Genomic DNA, 19277 nt, shown 5'->3' with positions numbered 1-19277 from the left:
CCCCATAGATGATAGAGACTATTATGGTAGTTATTCATTTTTTTTTTCAGTTCTATTTCTCAAAAAAAAAAAAAAAAGTGTAATTTTTGGAGCAGATGGAGGGAACACAGTACCCACTGGTGCTGATTGCGTGAGTCTGCCACTAACTCCTCACATGCTTTGATCCGAAAGGAGCCACCATCCTCACTCACACCCCCACCCCGCTCTCCCGGAAGTTAGGTGGAATAGTGTCGGGTAAACTCCAGTTGTGTGTAAAAGGCAGGGTGTCCAAGAGAAAGCAGAGGAGGGAACAGTCAGCCTTCCCGTGCTCATGTAGGTGCAATAGTCACTAGGTGCACGTCCATATTGCTGCTCCCCCTCTAGAGCTTATTTTTTAATTTATTTATTATGTCTACAGTGTTCTGTCTGCATATATGCCTGCAGGCCAAAAGAGGGTGCCAGATCTCATTACAGATGGTTGTGAGCCACCATGTGGTTACTGGGAATTGAACTCAGGACCTATGGAAGAGCAGCCAGTGCTCTTAACCTCTGAGCCATCTCTCCAGCCCCCTAGAACTTATAACCATCAATTATCTTTAACTCTTTGGACCTACAGCATTTAACAGCCCTTGATAAATGGTGGCGTCTCTTGGTTATTAGATACTAAGTGTTCATGTTAGATCCACTTAGGTGACTGTACAGCTCTGACTAGGGTTTGGCCCAACAGGGCATCCTTTTATAACCATCACTGAGGGTCCCAAATGCAATAGCCATAAATAGATGCTAGCAGAAGAATCTCAGGGGAAAAAAAAAATGAGATGTACTTGAGTGGCATTCTTGCCTTCCCACAAATGGGATCTAGGAGATGCCCCAGTTCCAGAGTGTGGGACTTGTGGAGAAGAACAGGCACAATGTGTTCTTCCTGTAGTCTGTCAAACGATTTGCTGTTCTTGAAGACAGTGATGACGGGTGCCTGCTATATTCCGAACATCGGTGTCCTCCCTAGTCTATATGTCTGGATCCCTAGTCTATATGTCTGGATCTAAGACCTGCTGCTGTGATATCGAAGGGCAGAGTCACTTGGAAATGGTTAAGCCATACAGGGCTCTGCCCTCGTGGTGGTAATGAGTACCCTCATTAAAAAGCCTGAGCAAGCTGCCCTCCCTCGACCTGCTACCCATTCAGCCATGGGAGGATACAGCAACGTGGAGCAGAACAAAGTTCTCACCTGATGGAGCCCCTGCCAAGAGGTGGCCTCTGAGGACAGCATCCCATCCTCTGATGAAGCCAGGTCCCTCTGGTGACCTCCAAACTTCTTTGCAGACCTGAGTACTTTTGTGGCTGTTCCCTAGCTTTATCTGTGAGCATTCAGTTTGGATGCCTACTGTCTCTGCCACTTGATATATACCTGAGAAATAAAGAACTGTGCATGATGGTACACACCTACAACCCCAGCACTCAGGAGACTGAAGCAGGAGGATCACTAGTTCGAGGCCAGCCTGGGCTCCATAGTGAACCACATAGAAAGATAACTCACCTGTTCACAGTTGAAGCTTTCAACTGTCAAGGCTGTCAAGGAGCCTAAGGGGGCTGGGGACATGTCCCTTCTCAGCCTGTTCACACATCAGAGTGGTATTCCCTTGCAAAGTAGCGAAGTGGAGCTGGGTCAAGTCTCCTTCTGGCCTTGAAGTGCTGTGTTTCACTCCAGGCTGAGGTTTTTCCGTCTTCCAACCCCTTAAGAAACACCCCCACCCCTTCTCTCCTGGCCCGGGTGGGTTTTTATTTCTCTTCCTCCTTCTCTGCTGGGGGAGGGGGAAATGAAGTTGCAGAAGTTCCTCTGCTTCCTTGTTAGGAGACAAGAAGTGAACGAAGGCGAAGGCGCGTGTGTTTCTGGAGAGTCCCCAGCCCCCTTCCGATTGCAAAACCAGAAACGATGCCGATAAGGCCCACAGGCCGGCGGTTCAGATCGCAAGCCATAAAACCTCCTTTTATTTTCCACTGACAACTAAGAGAGAGAATCTCGGAGTCTGAACTCTTCTGTGCCATCTACATCAAAGTCTCCTCCCTCCTCCGAGCCTGGAACCTTTTCCCAGAAGTCGGGGACAGGCTCTGCAAACCAAGAGTCACCTTTGAAAGCACTTCAGCCCAGCAGAGCAGACTTTTTATGATCTTGCTTGAGTGTGAGAAGGGAGAGCGGGTGGGGGAGGGGGGGCTAAGGCTTCTGCTCCTCCCTCCCCCCCTCCCCAGCCCCTCAGCACACTTTGATCTGTACTGCTTGTCTAATCCTCAGCCAAGCGCGCTGGAACTTCAGCCAGAGCAGGAAAAAGAGAAATAGTTTTCCTTTCTTGGGTGGATTTGTATTTATATAAACCCTTAGCCCTGAAAATGAGCCAAGTGGCAGGCACACGCTCGGAGGGAAGGTGCATGGGATCGAGTGAAATGGCGGGAAGAGGCGAGGGCCCTCCTCTTCTCTGGCCCCCCGGTTGGAGGAGCTGGGGTCAGACTGAGTCTGGGCCTTTCGAGGGTCAAGGAGGAGGACAGGGTGGCATGTCCTCTGTGTGTTTTAAGGACACAGAAGGAGCAGGGCTTCTGCAGACAGCCGGCGCTGAGCTAGCAGCTCGGTCGGTTAACTCTGACTCTGGGACATTGCTACTGTGTGCGCGCGCAGTTACCGCTGTGGTTGGTGGGGTGCGCACATGGGCGAGCAGCGCTCTCGACGCCGTGGAGAGCGGTGTTGTAGAAGTCTTAGGTGGCCTCAGAGTTCAGTCCCCCTGTTGATTTCCTTGCCTGGACTTTTTCTTGAACAGCTCTTTTCAGTTTGTCTGTCGCTTATGTTTGCTGTCCATTGTTCAAGATTTCTTCTCGCATGCCCGCCTCCCCCACCAACCTTCATAGTTGCCCGGGTTCTGCTTTCTCTAGGACATACGGTGACTTATTTTTAGCCCCTCTAGAGCAGTGGTTCTCAAGCTTCCTAATGCTGTGACTCTTTAATACAGTTCCTTGTGTTGTGGTGACCCCCAACCATAACGTTATCCTCATAGCTACTTCATCACTGTGCGTGTGCTACTGTTAGGAGTCATCATATAAATATCTGATGATATGTGACTCGTGTGAAAAGGTCCAAAGGGGTCACGACCCACATGGGAACCACTGTTCTAGAGAATTTTCTCGTGGAATCTAAAGCAGAGAACCCTCGTTCCTCACCAACCCTTGTTACTTGTATAGTGTCTGGGCGAATCTGGAACTGGGGGGAGATGCCGAGGATAGCTAGTTGAAAGAATCTGGACAGAGAATGACCTTTTTACTTTCTTGCTAGTTTGTCTTTTGCACCCAAAGCAAAGCCCTTTTGTTGTAGGTCAATCAGCTTCCCATAACCCCCCTTGAGTCCTTTCTTTCTCTGGCTCATTCGTAAGCTCGGAATAAGCCATGTCATCCTGAGATGTTTGTTCTGGCCCCAGCAGAACAAACATTTTGTATATGTTAGAGCCCCACACTTCAAAGTGGAATCTTTTTGAAGTCTCCACCTGGGTCTCCCTAGGGACCCCACGGATGCTCACACATGATGCTTCACTGTAGACCTGAGTACCGGAGGAAAGGAGGGAGGCTCATGTCACCAAGCACAGGGGAGCAGTGAGGACTGGAAATGGGAGAAGAAAACTAGGAAAAGGGCTAAGTTTGTGATGTGAGGGGGCTGCGGAGCATTTACCCACCAACCCCACAGCTCCCCAGAGTTTTCTTGAGTGCGAGCAGCAGGAAATATTAGATAGAAGGATTTAGATTGTGGAGATAAACAGACAGAAAACACAGGATAGCCTCCAGGGGGCCTGGAACCTATTCCAATCAGCCCTGACTGTCTCTGCCCCAGAGACGCCAAGGGGTGGAGCAAAAGACCTCCTCCCCCAGCACAGCCAAGTGCAGACCATCTCAGACACCTGCACTCAGGCCCGTGGTCCAATCATCCTCTCTATGCAGACCTGCTGAGTAAAGCCACAAGGAACCTGAAAATGGGCTCCCACAAGGGGCTAACCTCAGGTGGAGTTGTAGAAAGAAACACTGTTAGTACCTTTGCCCCTTAGTTCTCCTGGGTGAACTTTTGGCCACACATTTTAGCAATGGTTCTGTGATCCAAGGCTACAGTTCACCCCCTTTTGATCTTTCAGAATATTTACATTAAAATATTTACCCCAAATACTCATAATTATATGTATACTATTACAAGTACCCCTATAAAGGGTTATTAGTTAATGCTGGAAGAATCAGGAGTGATCTTATGTCTTCAACTTCACCTTCTATATTTTATTATCATCAAGAAACAGAAAACAGGTTTTATAGCCAGGCTCGATGGCTCACACCGCACTTGAAAGGCTGAGCTAAGAGAACCACTGAGAATCTAGGCCGGGTTGGGCTGCATAATGATTTTCCTTCAGTCTGGGTGATGGTGTGCGACTTCATCTCAAAAAGAAAAAAAAAAATCTTTTCCATTTTCTTTAATTATGAGAGAAAGGTTTTTCTTTTTCTTCTCTTTCTTTTTTGAATAATGGAGTCATTTCTGTAGTCTAGGTATCGCTTGGAGAACACCTAGTCCAATACAGTCCGTAGTTGATCTCGATGCTGCGGAGTCAGGGAGGGGCCCTGACTCGGGATGTTCTGTCACAGGATGGCGCTCCAGAAAACGTCACCTAGACAGTAACACAGCTGGTGACTGATCCACCTGGCCGCAAAATTAGCGCTACTGTTCTACTTTCATTCAGGAATGTGGCGTTGGGGACACATGCCCTGTGCACAAGTGCATTCTCTCACACCTGAATGGAGCATTCCTTTAGCCTAGGCTAGCCCTGCCTACAGATCTTCACTCCACCTGAATGGAGCATTCCTTTAGCCTAGGCTAGCCCTGCTTACAGATCTTCACTCTGCCTGAATGGAGCATTCCTTTAGCCTAGGCTAGCCCTGCCTACAGATCTTCATTCTACCTGAATGGAAGCATTCCTTCAGCCTAGGCTAGCCCAGCCGACAGATCTTCACTCTACCTCTCACCAGCTCTTCTGTGGTCTCCAAAGGTGTTTTCCTGTTTGTCATGGGTTCCTCCACACATTGACCCCAGATAAAAGTCTGTAAAGGGACACCTTTGCGGTGGTTTGAGCCTTTCTGAACTCACACCTTGTTAGTCTAGAAGAGTCCTGGGTGATTACCTCCAGGGACTCCCATGGACCAAATGGAACTCTTCTTTGATTAATGTGCCTGAGATATTTAGTGTCCCTTTCTCCTCTCTCTCAAATGAGGGAGAGAACCTTATGTAATTAGCAAGCAAATGTCAGGGAAAGCTGAGCTTGTTTGCCCAGATGGGACACCTGCCACAGAAGGCCAGTGAAAGGTGGCAGCCACTTGTACCCAGGGAGATTACACCAGGAGACAGACAGGGTGGGGGTGCTGTGTGAGTCACCCAAGAGGTCATGATTATGATGGTTGCTCCTCCTCCTCCCGGTAACTGTCACCTGTCAGCACTTGGGAGCAAGTTTGGAAGCCGTGGGAAGTTCATTGCTTCCTAATGACCAGATCATAAACACCCACTGAAGATAGGACCATTCTGAATCAAAACAGACAAGAGAAGTGAACAAGATGGCAGTTGATGAGAGCTCAGGGATTCATGATGAAATAGCCATTAGTTTAGAAGAGGGTGATAATTTTGTTTATGTTGTTGCTGTTGTGGTGGGCTGGTTGGCTTTTGTTGTTTTTTTTATGTATTTATTTGCGTGTTGATTTATTTACTTTGACATAACATCTCACTATGTAGACCAGGCTAGCCTCAAACTCAGAATTCCTCTGCCTCCTGAGTGTTGAGACCACTGAGTATCGGGGAGCTCACCATTTTTGACGCTGTAGATTTTGGCAGTTGCCTGTCAAATTCACATTGAGGCATGTGTCCAGCTATTCAGGGTCCCTGTCTTATTTGAGTAATTTCAAGAGCAGCCGTCTGAGCCAAACCCTGTGACCGGGAACAATGTAACCCTTTGCAGGTTTGGGGACCACTCTCTGCTTCTCAGAACTCCTTAAAAGAATGGGTGGCCTAGATGGCTTACCAAAGGGCCCCAGATCTCAGTTGATTCTGTCTGTGCCCTAGGCAGTTTCCCAGTGAGCCCAACAGCAGCAGCTCTATCCAGAGTTTTGAATGGGGAGTAGCTTCCCAAGGACTCTGTTCAGGACCCCATTAAGATCCCCTATAGTTCCACAGCAGGCTCACTCTTTGTATCAATTACATTTTCATCACTGTGCCAGAAGACTTGGCAAAAGCAATTTAAAGGAGAAACAGCTTGTCTTGTAGTTTAGGCAGGATATAGTCCATCAAGGCAGGGACGGCAGGACAGCCAGACCACCACGGCAGACTTCCTGTAAGGCAGCGAGTAACACTGCTTCAGTAGACAGGAAGTGGAGAACCTGGCCCCAAGCAGTGCTAGACTGAAGCCCTGAGATGCTGGCCCCTAATGGCTCACGTCTGTCTGCCCTACTTCTCAGCTAGGCTATGCCCCACAGCCTATCAAAACAGCGCCACCTGCTGGGGATCATGTGTTCGAACATAGGGGCCGGTGGGGGAACAGTTTACCTGTAAGCAGGAACGCTCCTTACCTTGTCCCCACGCCCACAAAGACAACTTACCTGTGATTTTGTTGGCACCAGGGGTCAAGGCCAGCCTGCTAGTTGGTTAGCTGACCATGGACTATTCTGAATGGGTTAGTGTTCGGGCCAAAATTCACAGTCCAGGGACTTGTATCACATACTGTCCCTTGAAGTCAGAATCACAGCCTCAGGGAGGGCTACCCTCACTGCCAAGTTCCTTCCCCCTGAATATTTCTTTTCAGCCTTTAGTGTTCTCTTGTAATCTTCACCTTGGTTGTTAAATTCTGTATGTAGATAATGTTTATTTCTACTAAGCTGAACTCTGAGCAGTCTTTCTCTTATTCTTTCATGGTCTGGATGCTTGTTTTCTCCTCGGATATCACCTGTGTGAATTTTATAAGTTCTGGAAAGCTTTTTTTTTTTTTTTTTTTGCATGGTATTTAAACCTGGCATCTTTAACCTAGATCTGGTTATTTTTACTGAACAAATATTTTGAATTTCAACACAATGGCTTGCATTGTTGTTATGATAAACCTTTAGTGTTTTGCATAATATGCCCAACAGTGGAGAGCTCTGACGGGGTGAGGGGTGGGACTCATTTCAATGATCTGCTGTTGATTTGTTTAATGTCCTAATAGGACTTGGTGTTCTTTTCTTCAGGCGAGGGGAAAGCAACTGTTAAGAGCCGCCTGTCATTCTCCTGGCACAAATCTTGAGCCTGAGTAATGAAGCAATTTTTTGCTGTGTTGAGGCACAGAGGAGACTGCCTAGTAGACACCATGCTGCTCTTCTGCATCCCTCCTGATGATCGCAAGTGCACACTTTGTCAGAGAAAGAAGAAAGACCATCACTTAAAGTAAATGATTAAGGCCACTTAGTCCCCAAGGACCCATTCACTCTGAATTCATGTTAGAGACAAAGCTTCAAGGTTTACATGGAAATGCCATCCTTGTAACCTTCATGTTCTATCAAGTATCTCTTGTTGTGTATTACAGTAGCGTTTCCCCCATTGCAGGACATTTGAGGATGTTACCACACTTCTTCATGTTATAAACAGAACAGTCTGGGGGCTGGAGAGATGGCTCAGCGGTTAAGAGCACTGACTGCTCTTCCAGAGGTCCTAAGTTCAATTCCCAGCAACCACATGGTGGCTCATAACCATCTGTAATGAGATCTGGTGCCCTCTTCTGGCCTATAGGCATATATGTAGGGAGAACATTGTATACATAATAAATAAGTAAATCTTAAAAATAAGTAAGTACATAAATAGTGCAGTCCGTTAATTTTTGTCAGAAATAAAGGCCTCCTTTCTTTAAGCAGGATATTTATTTGTCGTGTGGGGTGTGTGTGTGTGTGTGTGTGTGTGTGTGTGTGTGTGTGTGAAGATATCCACAGAGATCAAAAGTCTGGAATTACAGACATGTAGAGCTGCCCGATGTGGGTGCTGGGACCCAGACGCCGGTCCTTTGACAGAACAAGAAGCATTCTAAATAAACAGCTGAGTCCAGCCCCATAAGAAAGTTTTAGAAATGGAACTATACGAGGCTCACGTAAATTTCTCCTTAGTCTGTTGCTACAATGCCCTCTGTAAACTTAACTATTTTTTTTTTTTTTTTGGTTTTTCGAGACAGGCTTTCTCTGTGTAGCTTTGCGCCTTTCCTGGAACTCGCTTTGGAGACCAGGCTGGCCTCAAACTCACAGAGATCCACCTGGCTCTGCCTCCCGAGTGCTGGGATTAAAAGCGTGCGCCACCACCGCCCGGCAAACTTAACTTTGTATAGTGCCCACCCACTCTAGTAATTATCATTTTAGCTTACTCCACTATGGATGACAGATGTATAATGGCAAACATTTTCATTTGAATTTTTTAAATTTCTGGCAAAGTTTTGCCTGTGATAACTGACAGTCTCCTGAACTGTCTTACTGCAGGTGACCTAGTGCTCACAGTGTGTTTATGTGAATTCTTTATATATTTGGAAGATTACGCTTCTATGGAATCTTATTTTTGTAATAATATTGCTTCAAACTTAATCATATGCCAGACAGAGTGTTTAGTATTTTCCATGTGTTACCTAATTTAGTTATCACAATATCCCTGGCACGGGACATTCTGATACAGTGCTTACGAGTTGAATTCAGTAGGTCTTGGTTCAAATTCTGATACCGCTGATTCCTCTTGTGACCTTTATATACCCTGTAAGCCTCCCCTCGTGTTATATTTTTATTTTGAGGCTGGCTGGTTGGCTGTCCCCACCGCTGTTCTATGTATATGTATGTGTGTGTAGGTATGTATATGTTTGTGTCTCTGTGTGTGTCTCTGTGTGTGTGCAGGTCAGAGTCTCTAGGTTCTAGTGATTGAACTCAGCTCATCAGGCTTGGCGAGCGCCTTTACCATCTGAGCCATCCTGCCAGCCCCGTTTCCTTTTCTACATATTGATAATAACTGTCCCTATCTTCTGTGGTTGTGAGGATTGAGATAACACACACACATGACATCGAGTACACAGCACACACTCATTTAATGTCCGTTGGTCCAGTGGGCATTGTTGTTGCTGTTTGTCCTTCCCTGGGTTAATTCAGGTTTGTTTTCAGTTCAGTATTTATTACAGCATAGTGGTGAGACACCATACACACGCTATTCTCTGTTCTGATAACGAACGTTACTGGGTATGGCGCTTTAGCTATCAAATATGCCACAGGTTATTTTTCTGACAAGGTCTGGTCATTTGTAGCTATTAAAAATTCTTATTTTTTTTAACTGGACTGACCGAGACATGGAAGCAGAAGTTGTCAGTGAGGAGACTCTGCATCTCTTGGGCACTCTGTTCCAGGCATTTTCTTTGGCTTCCCTCATTCTCTTGTAGAAAACGTTCAGCATATTCTGTAGCCTCCTCCTCATTATTTTTCTCCATGTGTTGTTTCCTCGAGTGATAGGTTGGTGTTGGGGTTCCAGGATACGTGGAATAGCTGCGTGCTGACTCTCGGGGGCTTTGGCTCTGTGCTTCTGCCCTTTGCTTATGGTCTTTCTGACAATATTGGCCAATATCACCTTCTTTAGAGAGATTGAAAAGCTTTGGGATTCTGCTAGCTCTTTTGGGCCCCCACCACAAAGGGACAATAGTACCTGTCAGTCCAGGAAAATATCCTTCTCTCCTCTTAGGATGACCAAGTTGAGAACACTCAGCTTGGCGTCCACAGTGCATCCCAAACAGACTTGCACTTCCTCTCTCCAGCTCTCCTTGGTCTATAACAAGAATGCCCCTGCCTCAGCAGCAGGCACACTCTGCCATGAGTCTAGACACCCTACTTTATGGGAAAAGCTTGCTTGTCATTCCCACCAGATCCCCACCCTTCTGCTCTTTACCCAGAATATAACCAGCTATTTCTGTGGGCACGAGCTTCTCATAGAAAGTGTGAAGTTTGCATTCACAGCCCATTTCAGTGAGTTTCTGACAGCCCACACAGGGAAGGAGACATTTAGCTTCATCTTGATATGGCTGACCACCAAGGGTAGTGTTTCTCAACCTGTGGGCCACGACCCCCTTGGGATCAAATGACCCTTTCACAGGGGTCACCTAAGACCATCAGAAAACACAGATATTTACCTTACAATTCATAACAGTACCAAAAAATACAGTTATGAAGTAGCAATGAAAATAATTTTATGGTTGGGGGTCACCACACGTGAGGAACTGCATTAAAGGGTCACAGCCTTAGGAAGGGTGAGGACCACTGGCCTAGGGGGTACCATGGAAAAGAGCCATAGGCTACCTTTGATGTAAAGAGAGATTTATTTAGGCTTATAATTTTGGAGTCGAACCCAAGACCAGGCAGCTTGTTAGTTTGCGCAGGGACAGCACATCATGGCAGGTGCACACAGCGGAGCAAGTACTCACATCTCAGGCCAGGAAGCAGGGAGAGAGGAGACGCCTCAGGGTCCACAGTTCCACTGGTGTGCATCGGGTGTCCTAAGGACCACCTCCAGACCTCAGCTTTGAAGCCTTGCAGCACCTCACTACCAGACCTGCCATCCTGGGGGCCACCTGTGGACCTCGGAGGAGCTCCCAGCCCATGGCCCTGGCTGTGTTTTTTGACTGAAAGCTTTTCCTCCATAGTCTGCTGGTATCCCTGGTGAACTTCCTTGCCGCCCAGAAGCAGGACTGAGTGCTTGGTGCCTCTGTGTTCCTTCAAGCGTTGAGCTCCTGTTCTCCCAGGCATGCCTGGAGGCAGAGACCCAGATCTTCTGCCGGCCTTCTACACAGCAGGTAGCTGCTCCACCAAACGGTGTGCATCTAAAGCTCTAGCTCGTGTTCAAGTTAAGGACACTTAGATCTGTTGTTTTCCTCGATAACATGCATTTCTGACCATTCCTCACATCTCTGCTAAGACAGATTTCTCTTTAATACAGAACTGTGTGTATTTCTTCACTCCTAAGAATACTGACACTGTACGATTAGATTGTTGGTGGTATGGGTGTGCTTGAGATTATGATCTATTGACTTGTTCATTTTTTTTTTATGAAGCAATTTTTTTCCCACATATACTGTCTACCTCTGTGCTCTACAATCCATGTGCATCCATCCACTTTTCTTTACTATGACGGAATACCAGAGGCAGGCTAACTGTATAGAGAAACGGTTTTATTTAGTTCATGTTTTTGGAGGCAGAAAGTTCAAACACCTTGACACAGGCCCTGGCTAGGGCTGTCTCTGGTTGCCTCCCCCTCACAGACAGCAGATGATGAAAGCATAAACATGTGAAAAGACAGATTAGAAGCCAGAGCCTGGGAAAGGAGTCCCACCATTTTCTAAGGTCGTGGTGGCGATGCACCTAAGTTTTTCCTCTTGTCTCCATCTTTTCTCAGAATCTTACCATGCTGGACAAACCTGTGACATGTGGTCCTTGAGGGATAAACCACACCCACAGCGCCTCCAGGCAGGGAGGCACCTAAACCAAACTGTCTACCTGCCTCCGTTAAGAGGGCAGTGGAGCTGCTGATTTTATAGACGTTGGTAGCCAAGACTTAAAAATTTGCCGTTTATTTCCAGTTTATTAAAAACTGGCCTCGTGCTCACCAAAGACTACAGTGTCTTCAACAATAAAACAGCTGTGTGTGGCTGGTGCCAGGGACCCATGCAAGGGATGGGTCTTGGCACCTGCAACCGTTATCTGGGTACTCAGGCAGTCCAGAGCAGATGGAACTGGGGCCTGTGCGGCATGGCAATCAATCAGGGCAGAATTTCCAAGGGGGAAAACACAGAAAGCCCAAGCTGTGCTCAGGCTCCGGGGTGATCTCAGGATTCTAATTAAAAATACCAGAGAGGAGCCAGGAGAGGGCTGGCCAGGGCCAGCTGAAAGCACTCAGTCCTCGAGGCCCTGGTGGTACTGTGACACGCTGCTTGGATTACCCGCACTCACAGCTCTGAGCCACTCTGTTAAAACGCAGACATCTGGCTTCACCACTGATGCTAGACTGGATGGCTTCCAGGTGTCAGTGAGCTCTGACTTGCTCTGACTTGGGTCCATCGTATTGCTTTGACACCACACCCTCTTTCCATTTGTAGCTGGCCTCTTTATGTTTCTGACCATTTCCTAGCTGGTGTTGGCGGACACAGAGTTCTGACACACAGGTGTCCACAGGACCAGCGAATCACGCTAGATTGACATGTGCAATACTTTTATAATTTGCAGGAATTGGGCGAATGGACTAAAATTAGATTCAGTTCTTATTGTGCAAAACCACAGAAGAATGTTCCGTTTGGGGAATTAATGTGCCTCTGAAGGTGTAAATATGTCAGTGCCTAAATTCATTTTAAAATAGTGATGTTAAGCAATTCCTCCAGGAAAGATGCACCCTGGTTGGAGAAGCAGCCCCTGCCTTGGGGGAGGTACTGGAGACTGGTAGCAGAGGGTTTCTAAGCCCATGTCCCCATGTCTGCCACTAATTAACCCCTGCTGCTAGGTATGTAAGTTCCCTCAGCAGTAGTGTGCTGAGCTAGTTTTATGTCAACGTAACACAAGCCATAATCATTCTGGAAGAGAGAACTGTTAACGCTGAGATTCTCAAGAGAAAAAAACAGTTCCACAGTTTTGAGCCAAATTTGAAGCAGGCTGTAATTAAATACTGGCCAGGTGGATGGGCTCTGGCCAAGCCCACCTCTGGGTTCCCAGAAAATGGCCATGAGTCACATTTTTGCAGGGGCTTAAAAAGTCAAAACCCATAATTCATTGCTTTTCTTATTGGGTCCAATCAGGGGCAAGCATACATCCTGACGTATTTCCTGTTCACCTACCTCCTGCGCACATGTGATCAAGCACATCCAATAGTAGATGGGCCAGACAAACACAGAGCCAACAGGAACTTATCCTTAACTGTCTTAAGTGCAAACAGAACCTTGAACCTGCAAGGGGTAGTTTCCCTGTTTTGGTCTCACAAGAACCTCAACTGGGGAAAATTCCCCCACCAGACTGGCGTTTGAGCAAGCCTGTGGTGCATTTTCTTGATTGATGATTAATATGGAGGGCCCAGCTCACTGTGAGTGGGCTACCTCTGGCCTGGTGGTCCTAAGGGATATAAAAAGCAGGCCAAGCAAGCCAATAAGCAACACTCCTCCATGGTCTCTGTGTCATCTCCTGCCTCCAGGTTTCTTCCCTGTTTGAGTTCCTGCCCTGATTTCCCTTAGCAATGGAGTGTGGCCTGAGAGTTGTAAGCTGTGATTAACCCTTTTCTCCCCGACGTGTTTATGGTCATGGTGTTTATCACAGCAATAGAAACCCTAGCTCACTTAGGCAGCGGCTTCTTCATTGGTAAAATGAGGATGAGCCCTCAGTGGGACATAGTAAAGGCTTACATGATGTACACTCCAAGGTTCTGATTCAGTGTGTACACCACATCACTTCACATCATCACATCACATCACATCACATCATCACATCACATCACATCACCACATCACATCACCACATCACATCCATTGCCACATGCTCCATCATCATGAGCTCAGCTGAAGGTGAAGTTTCAGAAAGAACAGAATTTTAAATGTATGTGTTTGAGTGTGTGTGTGTGTGTGTGGTGTGTTACACACGTTTTGCTGCACATGCCGTGGTGTCAGAGGACAAATATGTGGAGTTAGTTCTTTTCTTCCACCTTTCTGGGGATTGAATTCAGGTCATCAGGCTTTTGCTGCAAATACATAGCACCTTGCTGGTCCAACTACAGGATTTGAAGCAAAAGAACTTGCTGTCTTTAGATGCCAGCATATACTTTGGAGTCTCCAGAACTTGAAATGCTCATCAAAACTGACGAAGAATGTCAGTAGGGTCTTTTCCCCTATTTGGCATGCCTTTTGGGCCCTTGGTGAGTTATTTACTTCTAGGCTTAAGCAGGGCCATCAGGCAAAGACAAGGACGATCAGGAACCAGCCAGGCACTGTCGGCTGAGTACTCTAAGCAGAGAAGCCTGAAGGGCTGGGCCTGAGCACAGAAGGTGGAAGGACGGGTGCCCAGATGAGGGCCCTGCCAGGAGGAAGCTAAGACGTGGAAGTTGCAGCTTCTCCTGAAGAGCTAATGATCTCATGGCAGCGAGGTCATGTGCAGGTGTGCCCAGTGTCCGATTTCGTTTGGGTATTGAGTTAATCCATTAAGTTAATCACCTGTTTCTACTAGGCCCCACTAGACATGTGATAATACTGTGTGCTTTGACTCAGCCCTCAGGAACTCCTCTTGCTCCAGGAGGCTGGACTGCGGTTCTACTGTTTACCATGTTAACACCTTAAACTTGCCACACGTCGAGATCATTTGCACAGAGCTTTGTTGCGAGCCCCCCAGCTCTGCTGAAAACTCATATGCCCAAATCCCAATTACAGGCCCCTCATTGGCAGCCCTTCCTGCCTGGCATGAAGATCTCAGGAGTCAATCTGAAAAGAAAGGTGGTCATGGTAGGTGCTTCCTTTGTCTGGAGGTCACACCTTCTTATGACTGCCATCATCACGTAAGAGCCCTCTCTGTGGTGATGCGCTGAGCATCCAGGCCGCCGGAACTAAAACCCTGCAGTCCAGCAGCGCTGCTTACATGTTGGTTCTCTGTCTCCATGTTTATAGACCATTTACTTCCTCACTACCCGACCGGCCTTCTGCCTCCCTTTCCACTTTGAAGATGCTGTATTTCTCTGTGTAAACAAGCCCCACTCTTTTGGACCTGTTTCCTGATGGGTTTTCTCTCTCTTCTTTGCAGGGGAGTTGCTGAGCCAGCCCAGGCCAGAAGGGGTGGCAGAGATTATCTGCCCCAAGAATGGCAGCGAGCGAGTGAATGTGGCCTTGGTTTACCCACCTACACCGACTGTGATCAGCCCCTGTTCCAAGTGAGTTCCCAAGTCCCACCGGGCCCTACACCTTGCTGCTGACTCTGGCTTTATAGTTGTGATAGCCCAAAGCCAAGTTCCACCTTGAAAAGTCCCGAGGGCAGACGCATCTCAAGCAGCAAAATAGAAACTTATTTTTCCTGCCTTTGTGTGTGACAGTTTACTTTGCTGATGAAGCCAACAGTTTTTTAAAAGCTTCTCAGATGTATAATTCATAAACCACACAGTTTACTCATTTAAAATGCACGTAGAGTTCATTGTTTTTTTTTTTTGTCTGTTTTCTGATATGTACAGCCAAAAAAAAATATGCCACCCCAATAGCATTAATTCAGAGCTCTGTTGAAAGGCTGTTAGGGTCCACCATCCTTGTCCCAAGTGAGAGTTCTTAACTGTCATTGCAGAATTAAGTGGGTTTCACTTCAAAGAACAGCAAGGGGCCATTAAATCAGAAAAGCCTGCAGAAAATCTATAATGATCTGATTTTGCAGGGGTCTCTCTTTCTCTAATGGGTCCCAGAAAAGCAAAGACTGTGGGCTGGCTACAACCTTCTCCCCAGATGGACTGACGGGGAATGCATGCTTGCAAATAAATAGTCACTCAGAATATATGCTGCATATCTACAGCATACATACAGCTACACATTCTGTTGGCTCCAAGATTTTACTTGTATGTTTTTGTCATACTAGAAACCAAAGGGGCTGCTTTTAAACTGAGATGAAATGACTATAAGTTGGTAAATCAGCAACCACAGACCTTCCTGGATTGAAGCTCGTTGTCTTGGTGATAGCGCCAGTCACTTACCAGCCAGGTGGCCATCATCATGCATCATTTTGGTTTGCTGGCCAGATTGTGTGCCTCCCCTCCCTATGCACACACACACAATGGGCAAGGTTTTATAAGGCATTGGAAAGTTCACATGGGAGATCTGTGACCTCTGTCATCCAGTCACTGTAGGGAGGAGGACAAAACCAGGCTTTCTTCACCAGGAACTTGCTGTCTGGTCACATGCCAGAGTTCTGTGGTAGGAGTGTCATCCAGGCAAGGGCGGCTGTCGTCCTGTGGTATACTTCCTCCACAGCCAGGTCTCCATGTTGTTGCAGTACATCTAAAGTAGAAGGCAAAAGCCTCCATCCATTTCCTCTAAACTGGGCGGCTCATTAGGCAAAGCCTCTCTAACAGAGCTGTGCTGGAAACTAGTCGCAAGCACCTGAGGGAAAGACCTCTCTGGCACCTTTTATCTAGAATGCAGCCAGCATCATCCATGCCTGAGAGGTGACGCTCAGGAACGGAGGTTTTGAGGGGCTTCTCCGGTATCACAGTGGAACCACACAAGGAGCCCTCATTAACTTGAGTCTCCCCTGCCCTGAACATATCACAACCCAGGCATTTGCCCGCCTTGCAGTTTCTTGGAGTCTGTGCCTACTGTGCCCCGCCTTTCAGATCCTCTGGGGTGGGGCTAATGGGGTGTTAGAGAGGCAGCGGGGGATTCAGGACACAGTACACTTTGTACCGATATAAGTGTCCCTGTGCCACCAGAGACACTAATCTCTTGTCTTCACATGGTCCGTGCTGTTTAATAGACAAGATAGACCCAGGAGTTAAATATCGGCTTATGCCAGACACCCTGGTGGCATAGAGCCAGAGTTATCAGGCCAGTCCCATGGGCGGCTTCATATGCTGCCACAGAAAGACCCCATTTACCAGCCTGGGGGAAAAAAAGAAAACATATTATCAGCCTCTCCTCGACAGTTTGTTGAATCTAAATGAACCACCAGCTTTAAATTTGGGCATCATCAGAATGGCCATTGGCTTAGGCCTCTCTCGTTGCTGGAGGGAGGGACCACTGGGGACTGAACCCCTGTTGATATAGCAAATAATGTATTGGCAATGTAATTCTCAGCTCTAGATGGAGGACTGGTCCCTAACTATGAAAGCTTTGCATCTTTGGCAAGACTATTTTATTATTATTATTATTATTATTATTATTATTATTATTATTATTGAGACAAGGAGACATGTCCACTCTCGTGACTGTGTGGATAAGAGCCTGTGCCTGTGTGATGCAATCTGAAGCCAATGCCTTGAAGCACCCACCACCCATAGCCATGAGCATGAAGCAAAAGCAAACTTGTAGGCCCTACCCGGCCCACTGGAAGGTCTGGAGCATGATGACTGACAGCGTGTCCAACTCTGGGCAGCTAACCTAAGTAGCTCACTGCAAAGTGGTCTCTACCCTTATAACAGTCTATAAAATGTAGGCAGTTGGGCAAGACGAGACTGTGGTTAGCAGTCACATGCATCAGAATGTCCGGAGAAAGTAGTGAGGTGTGCATCTTTGAAGAGACACTGAAGTCACGGGGCTGGTTCTCAAGTATGCGTGTTAGACTTTATCTCCTTGATTCCCCTGCCCCTCTAAGCATGGCCTCTCAGCCAGGAGTCCTTCACTTTCCCCGCTGGACCTTTAGAAAGTCAACTCCAAAGGAGACCCTGGTACCTGCCATGGTGTTGCCGGCCACTCCTGTCCCCCTTCCCTCTTGGCTAGGATGATATTCGGTTCACTGTTCGTGTCAAGAAAGGATCAAGAGTCCCAGGAAGGATGTTCATTATTGTGTTGGGGCACCAGGTGCTAACCAGTCCCGAGTACCAGAATAAACCCTGCTCTCTGTCCTTGACCTCCATCTTTGAATGCTTTGAAAAAGAAAGGTCTCTGCAACCCATTATTTGCCGGTTTCCTCTCTCCTCAGGTTATCAGAGACTTGACATTTAATGGACTGCCTTTAGCCATATGTGAAATAGTGATACAGTAGACTTTATAAACAAGGGAGAATCAATGGTCGTTATTTAGTATTACATTATGAGCCCCCGAACTTTTCTATTTCTCACTTAAAGCAAATCCCGAGTATAGAATTTTAAAAACAACAAAAGCGGAGTGTGAGTGTGTGGAGAGAGATGACTCTGCATCTGAGTGCCACTGCAGTAAGAGTGCCATCCGCTCTTGGAGACGATCCAAGATTGATTCCCAGCACCCATATGGGACGGCTCGCGACAGCTTGTAACTCCAGCTCCGGGGACTTCCCTAGCCTTTATACCTGAACTCGTACCCACACCCCCACCCACTCCCACACTCCCCACACACACAATTAAAAATAAAAAACAACAAAAATTTCCAGACATTTTTCCCCTATGAAAGAGAGAAGTGGAAAGTAAGGAATAAATAGTAGGTTTTGGATTGAGGGCTCATAGTCGGTCCTTGTTGAGGGCTCATTCTCCATGTGACTTATAGCTGTGACTTGTCTTGGCGGTGGGTGGTTGAGGCCTCTCCAAGCATTCCATTGAGAAGGTTTGGGGAATGGATGAACTGCTATTTCCACCCACTCCTGCCCTTCTTGCTCCAGGGGAGAAACAGGTACCTGGAGGCGTCTTGTGCACTTGGCTAAGCTATTCAAATATGAGTTATTTCTGCACTTTGGGAGTATGATTGTGAAGGACACCTTTACAATCATGGGATCATAATTGTGGTCACATCAGGGGATGACCATGCATCTGACAGCAGACATTCTCAGAAACAAAATAAAACAAAACAAATAAACAACAACAACAAGAAGAACTTCCTCAGCATGGATTATGTCCTAAAGCTCTGTCGATGTCTAATTTACACAGTGGTTGATGGTTCCTGGTGTATTTTAAGTGGTGTGCCTTCTCCACTCCTTGCCAATGTCTTATTTTAAAGTATCTTGATCACCCTCAGAAGAAATCCAGGGCTAATTGCCATGACGGTGTCTAATCTAGTGTGGCACCTCATTTGTGCAGCCAATGTTTTTAGTGTTGTTTTCCAGAATGGTTCTGCTGGCTGATGTGTCGGCATTAAGTAAATTCTTAAGTTTTGAAGTAAGTTTTCGTAAATCCTTTGTGACTGGCACAGTTCGGTCCAGATGGAATGATGTGACTTGTGCCATGTGTCACATGCCGCCCCTTGTTTCCTGGGTGATGAAGGAGAGGCAGAGTGGTTTGGAGGGAGGTGAGGAGCATCCTTCAGAACTTCCTAGCTGGAGCCTCTTGACAGTTCAGCATCCAAGCACGCTGCACCGTGGGCGTGAGGAGTTGATAACCACTTGGGGAGTGTAATAAAGCCCCACCTCTCTTCCACACCAGAATCAGAAGATACTCAAGTCCTTGTATAAAATGGCACAAGCTGGGCCTATGGTGCTCGCCTCTAATCCTGATAATCCGGAGGATGTTGAGTTCTAGACCAGCCTGCGCTACAGAGTAAGACCTGGTCTTAGGGGGGAAAATGAGCTCATTAATTAAATAAAATGACATAAAATGT

The 19277-nt window shown here is 46.9% G+C and overlaps 1 protein-coding gene across 2 annotated transcripts in view; it reads left to right on the top strand.

The window, feature by feature from the left end:
• Mfhas1 (multifunctional ROCO family signaling regulator 1) overlaps positions 1 to 19277 on the top strand; it is a 102768-nt gene that overhangs the window by 72751 nt on the left and 10740 nt on the right. For both annotated transcript variants that reach the window (XR_001577439.3, XM_006973960.4), the window contains exon 2: positions 14824 to 14950. Coding sequence is in view for 1 of the 2 variants with exons in the window: in XM_006973960.4 (XP_006974022.1) it covers positions 14824 to 14950 (127 nt within the window). In the remaining variant the exon portion in view is untranslated. The remainder of the gene's footprint in view (positions 1 to 14823; positions 14951 to 19277) is intronic.

This window comes from Peromyscus maniculatus, chromosome 17 (genome assembly GCF_049852395.1).
Source record: "Peromyscus maniculatus bairdii isolate BWxNUB_F1_BW_parent chromosome 17, HU_Pman_BW_mat_3.1, whole genome shotgun sequence".
In the NCBI taxonomy this organism is placed as follows: domain Eukaryota; kingdom Metazoa; phylum Chordata; class Mammalia; order Rodentia; family Cricetidae; genus Peromyscus; species Peromyscus maniculatus.
This window is presented reverse-complemented; position numbering and strand designations above follow the sequence as displayed.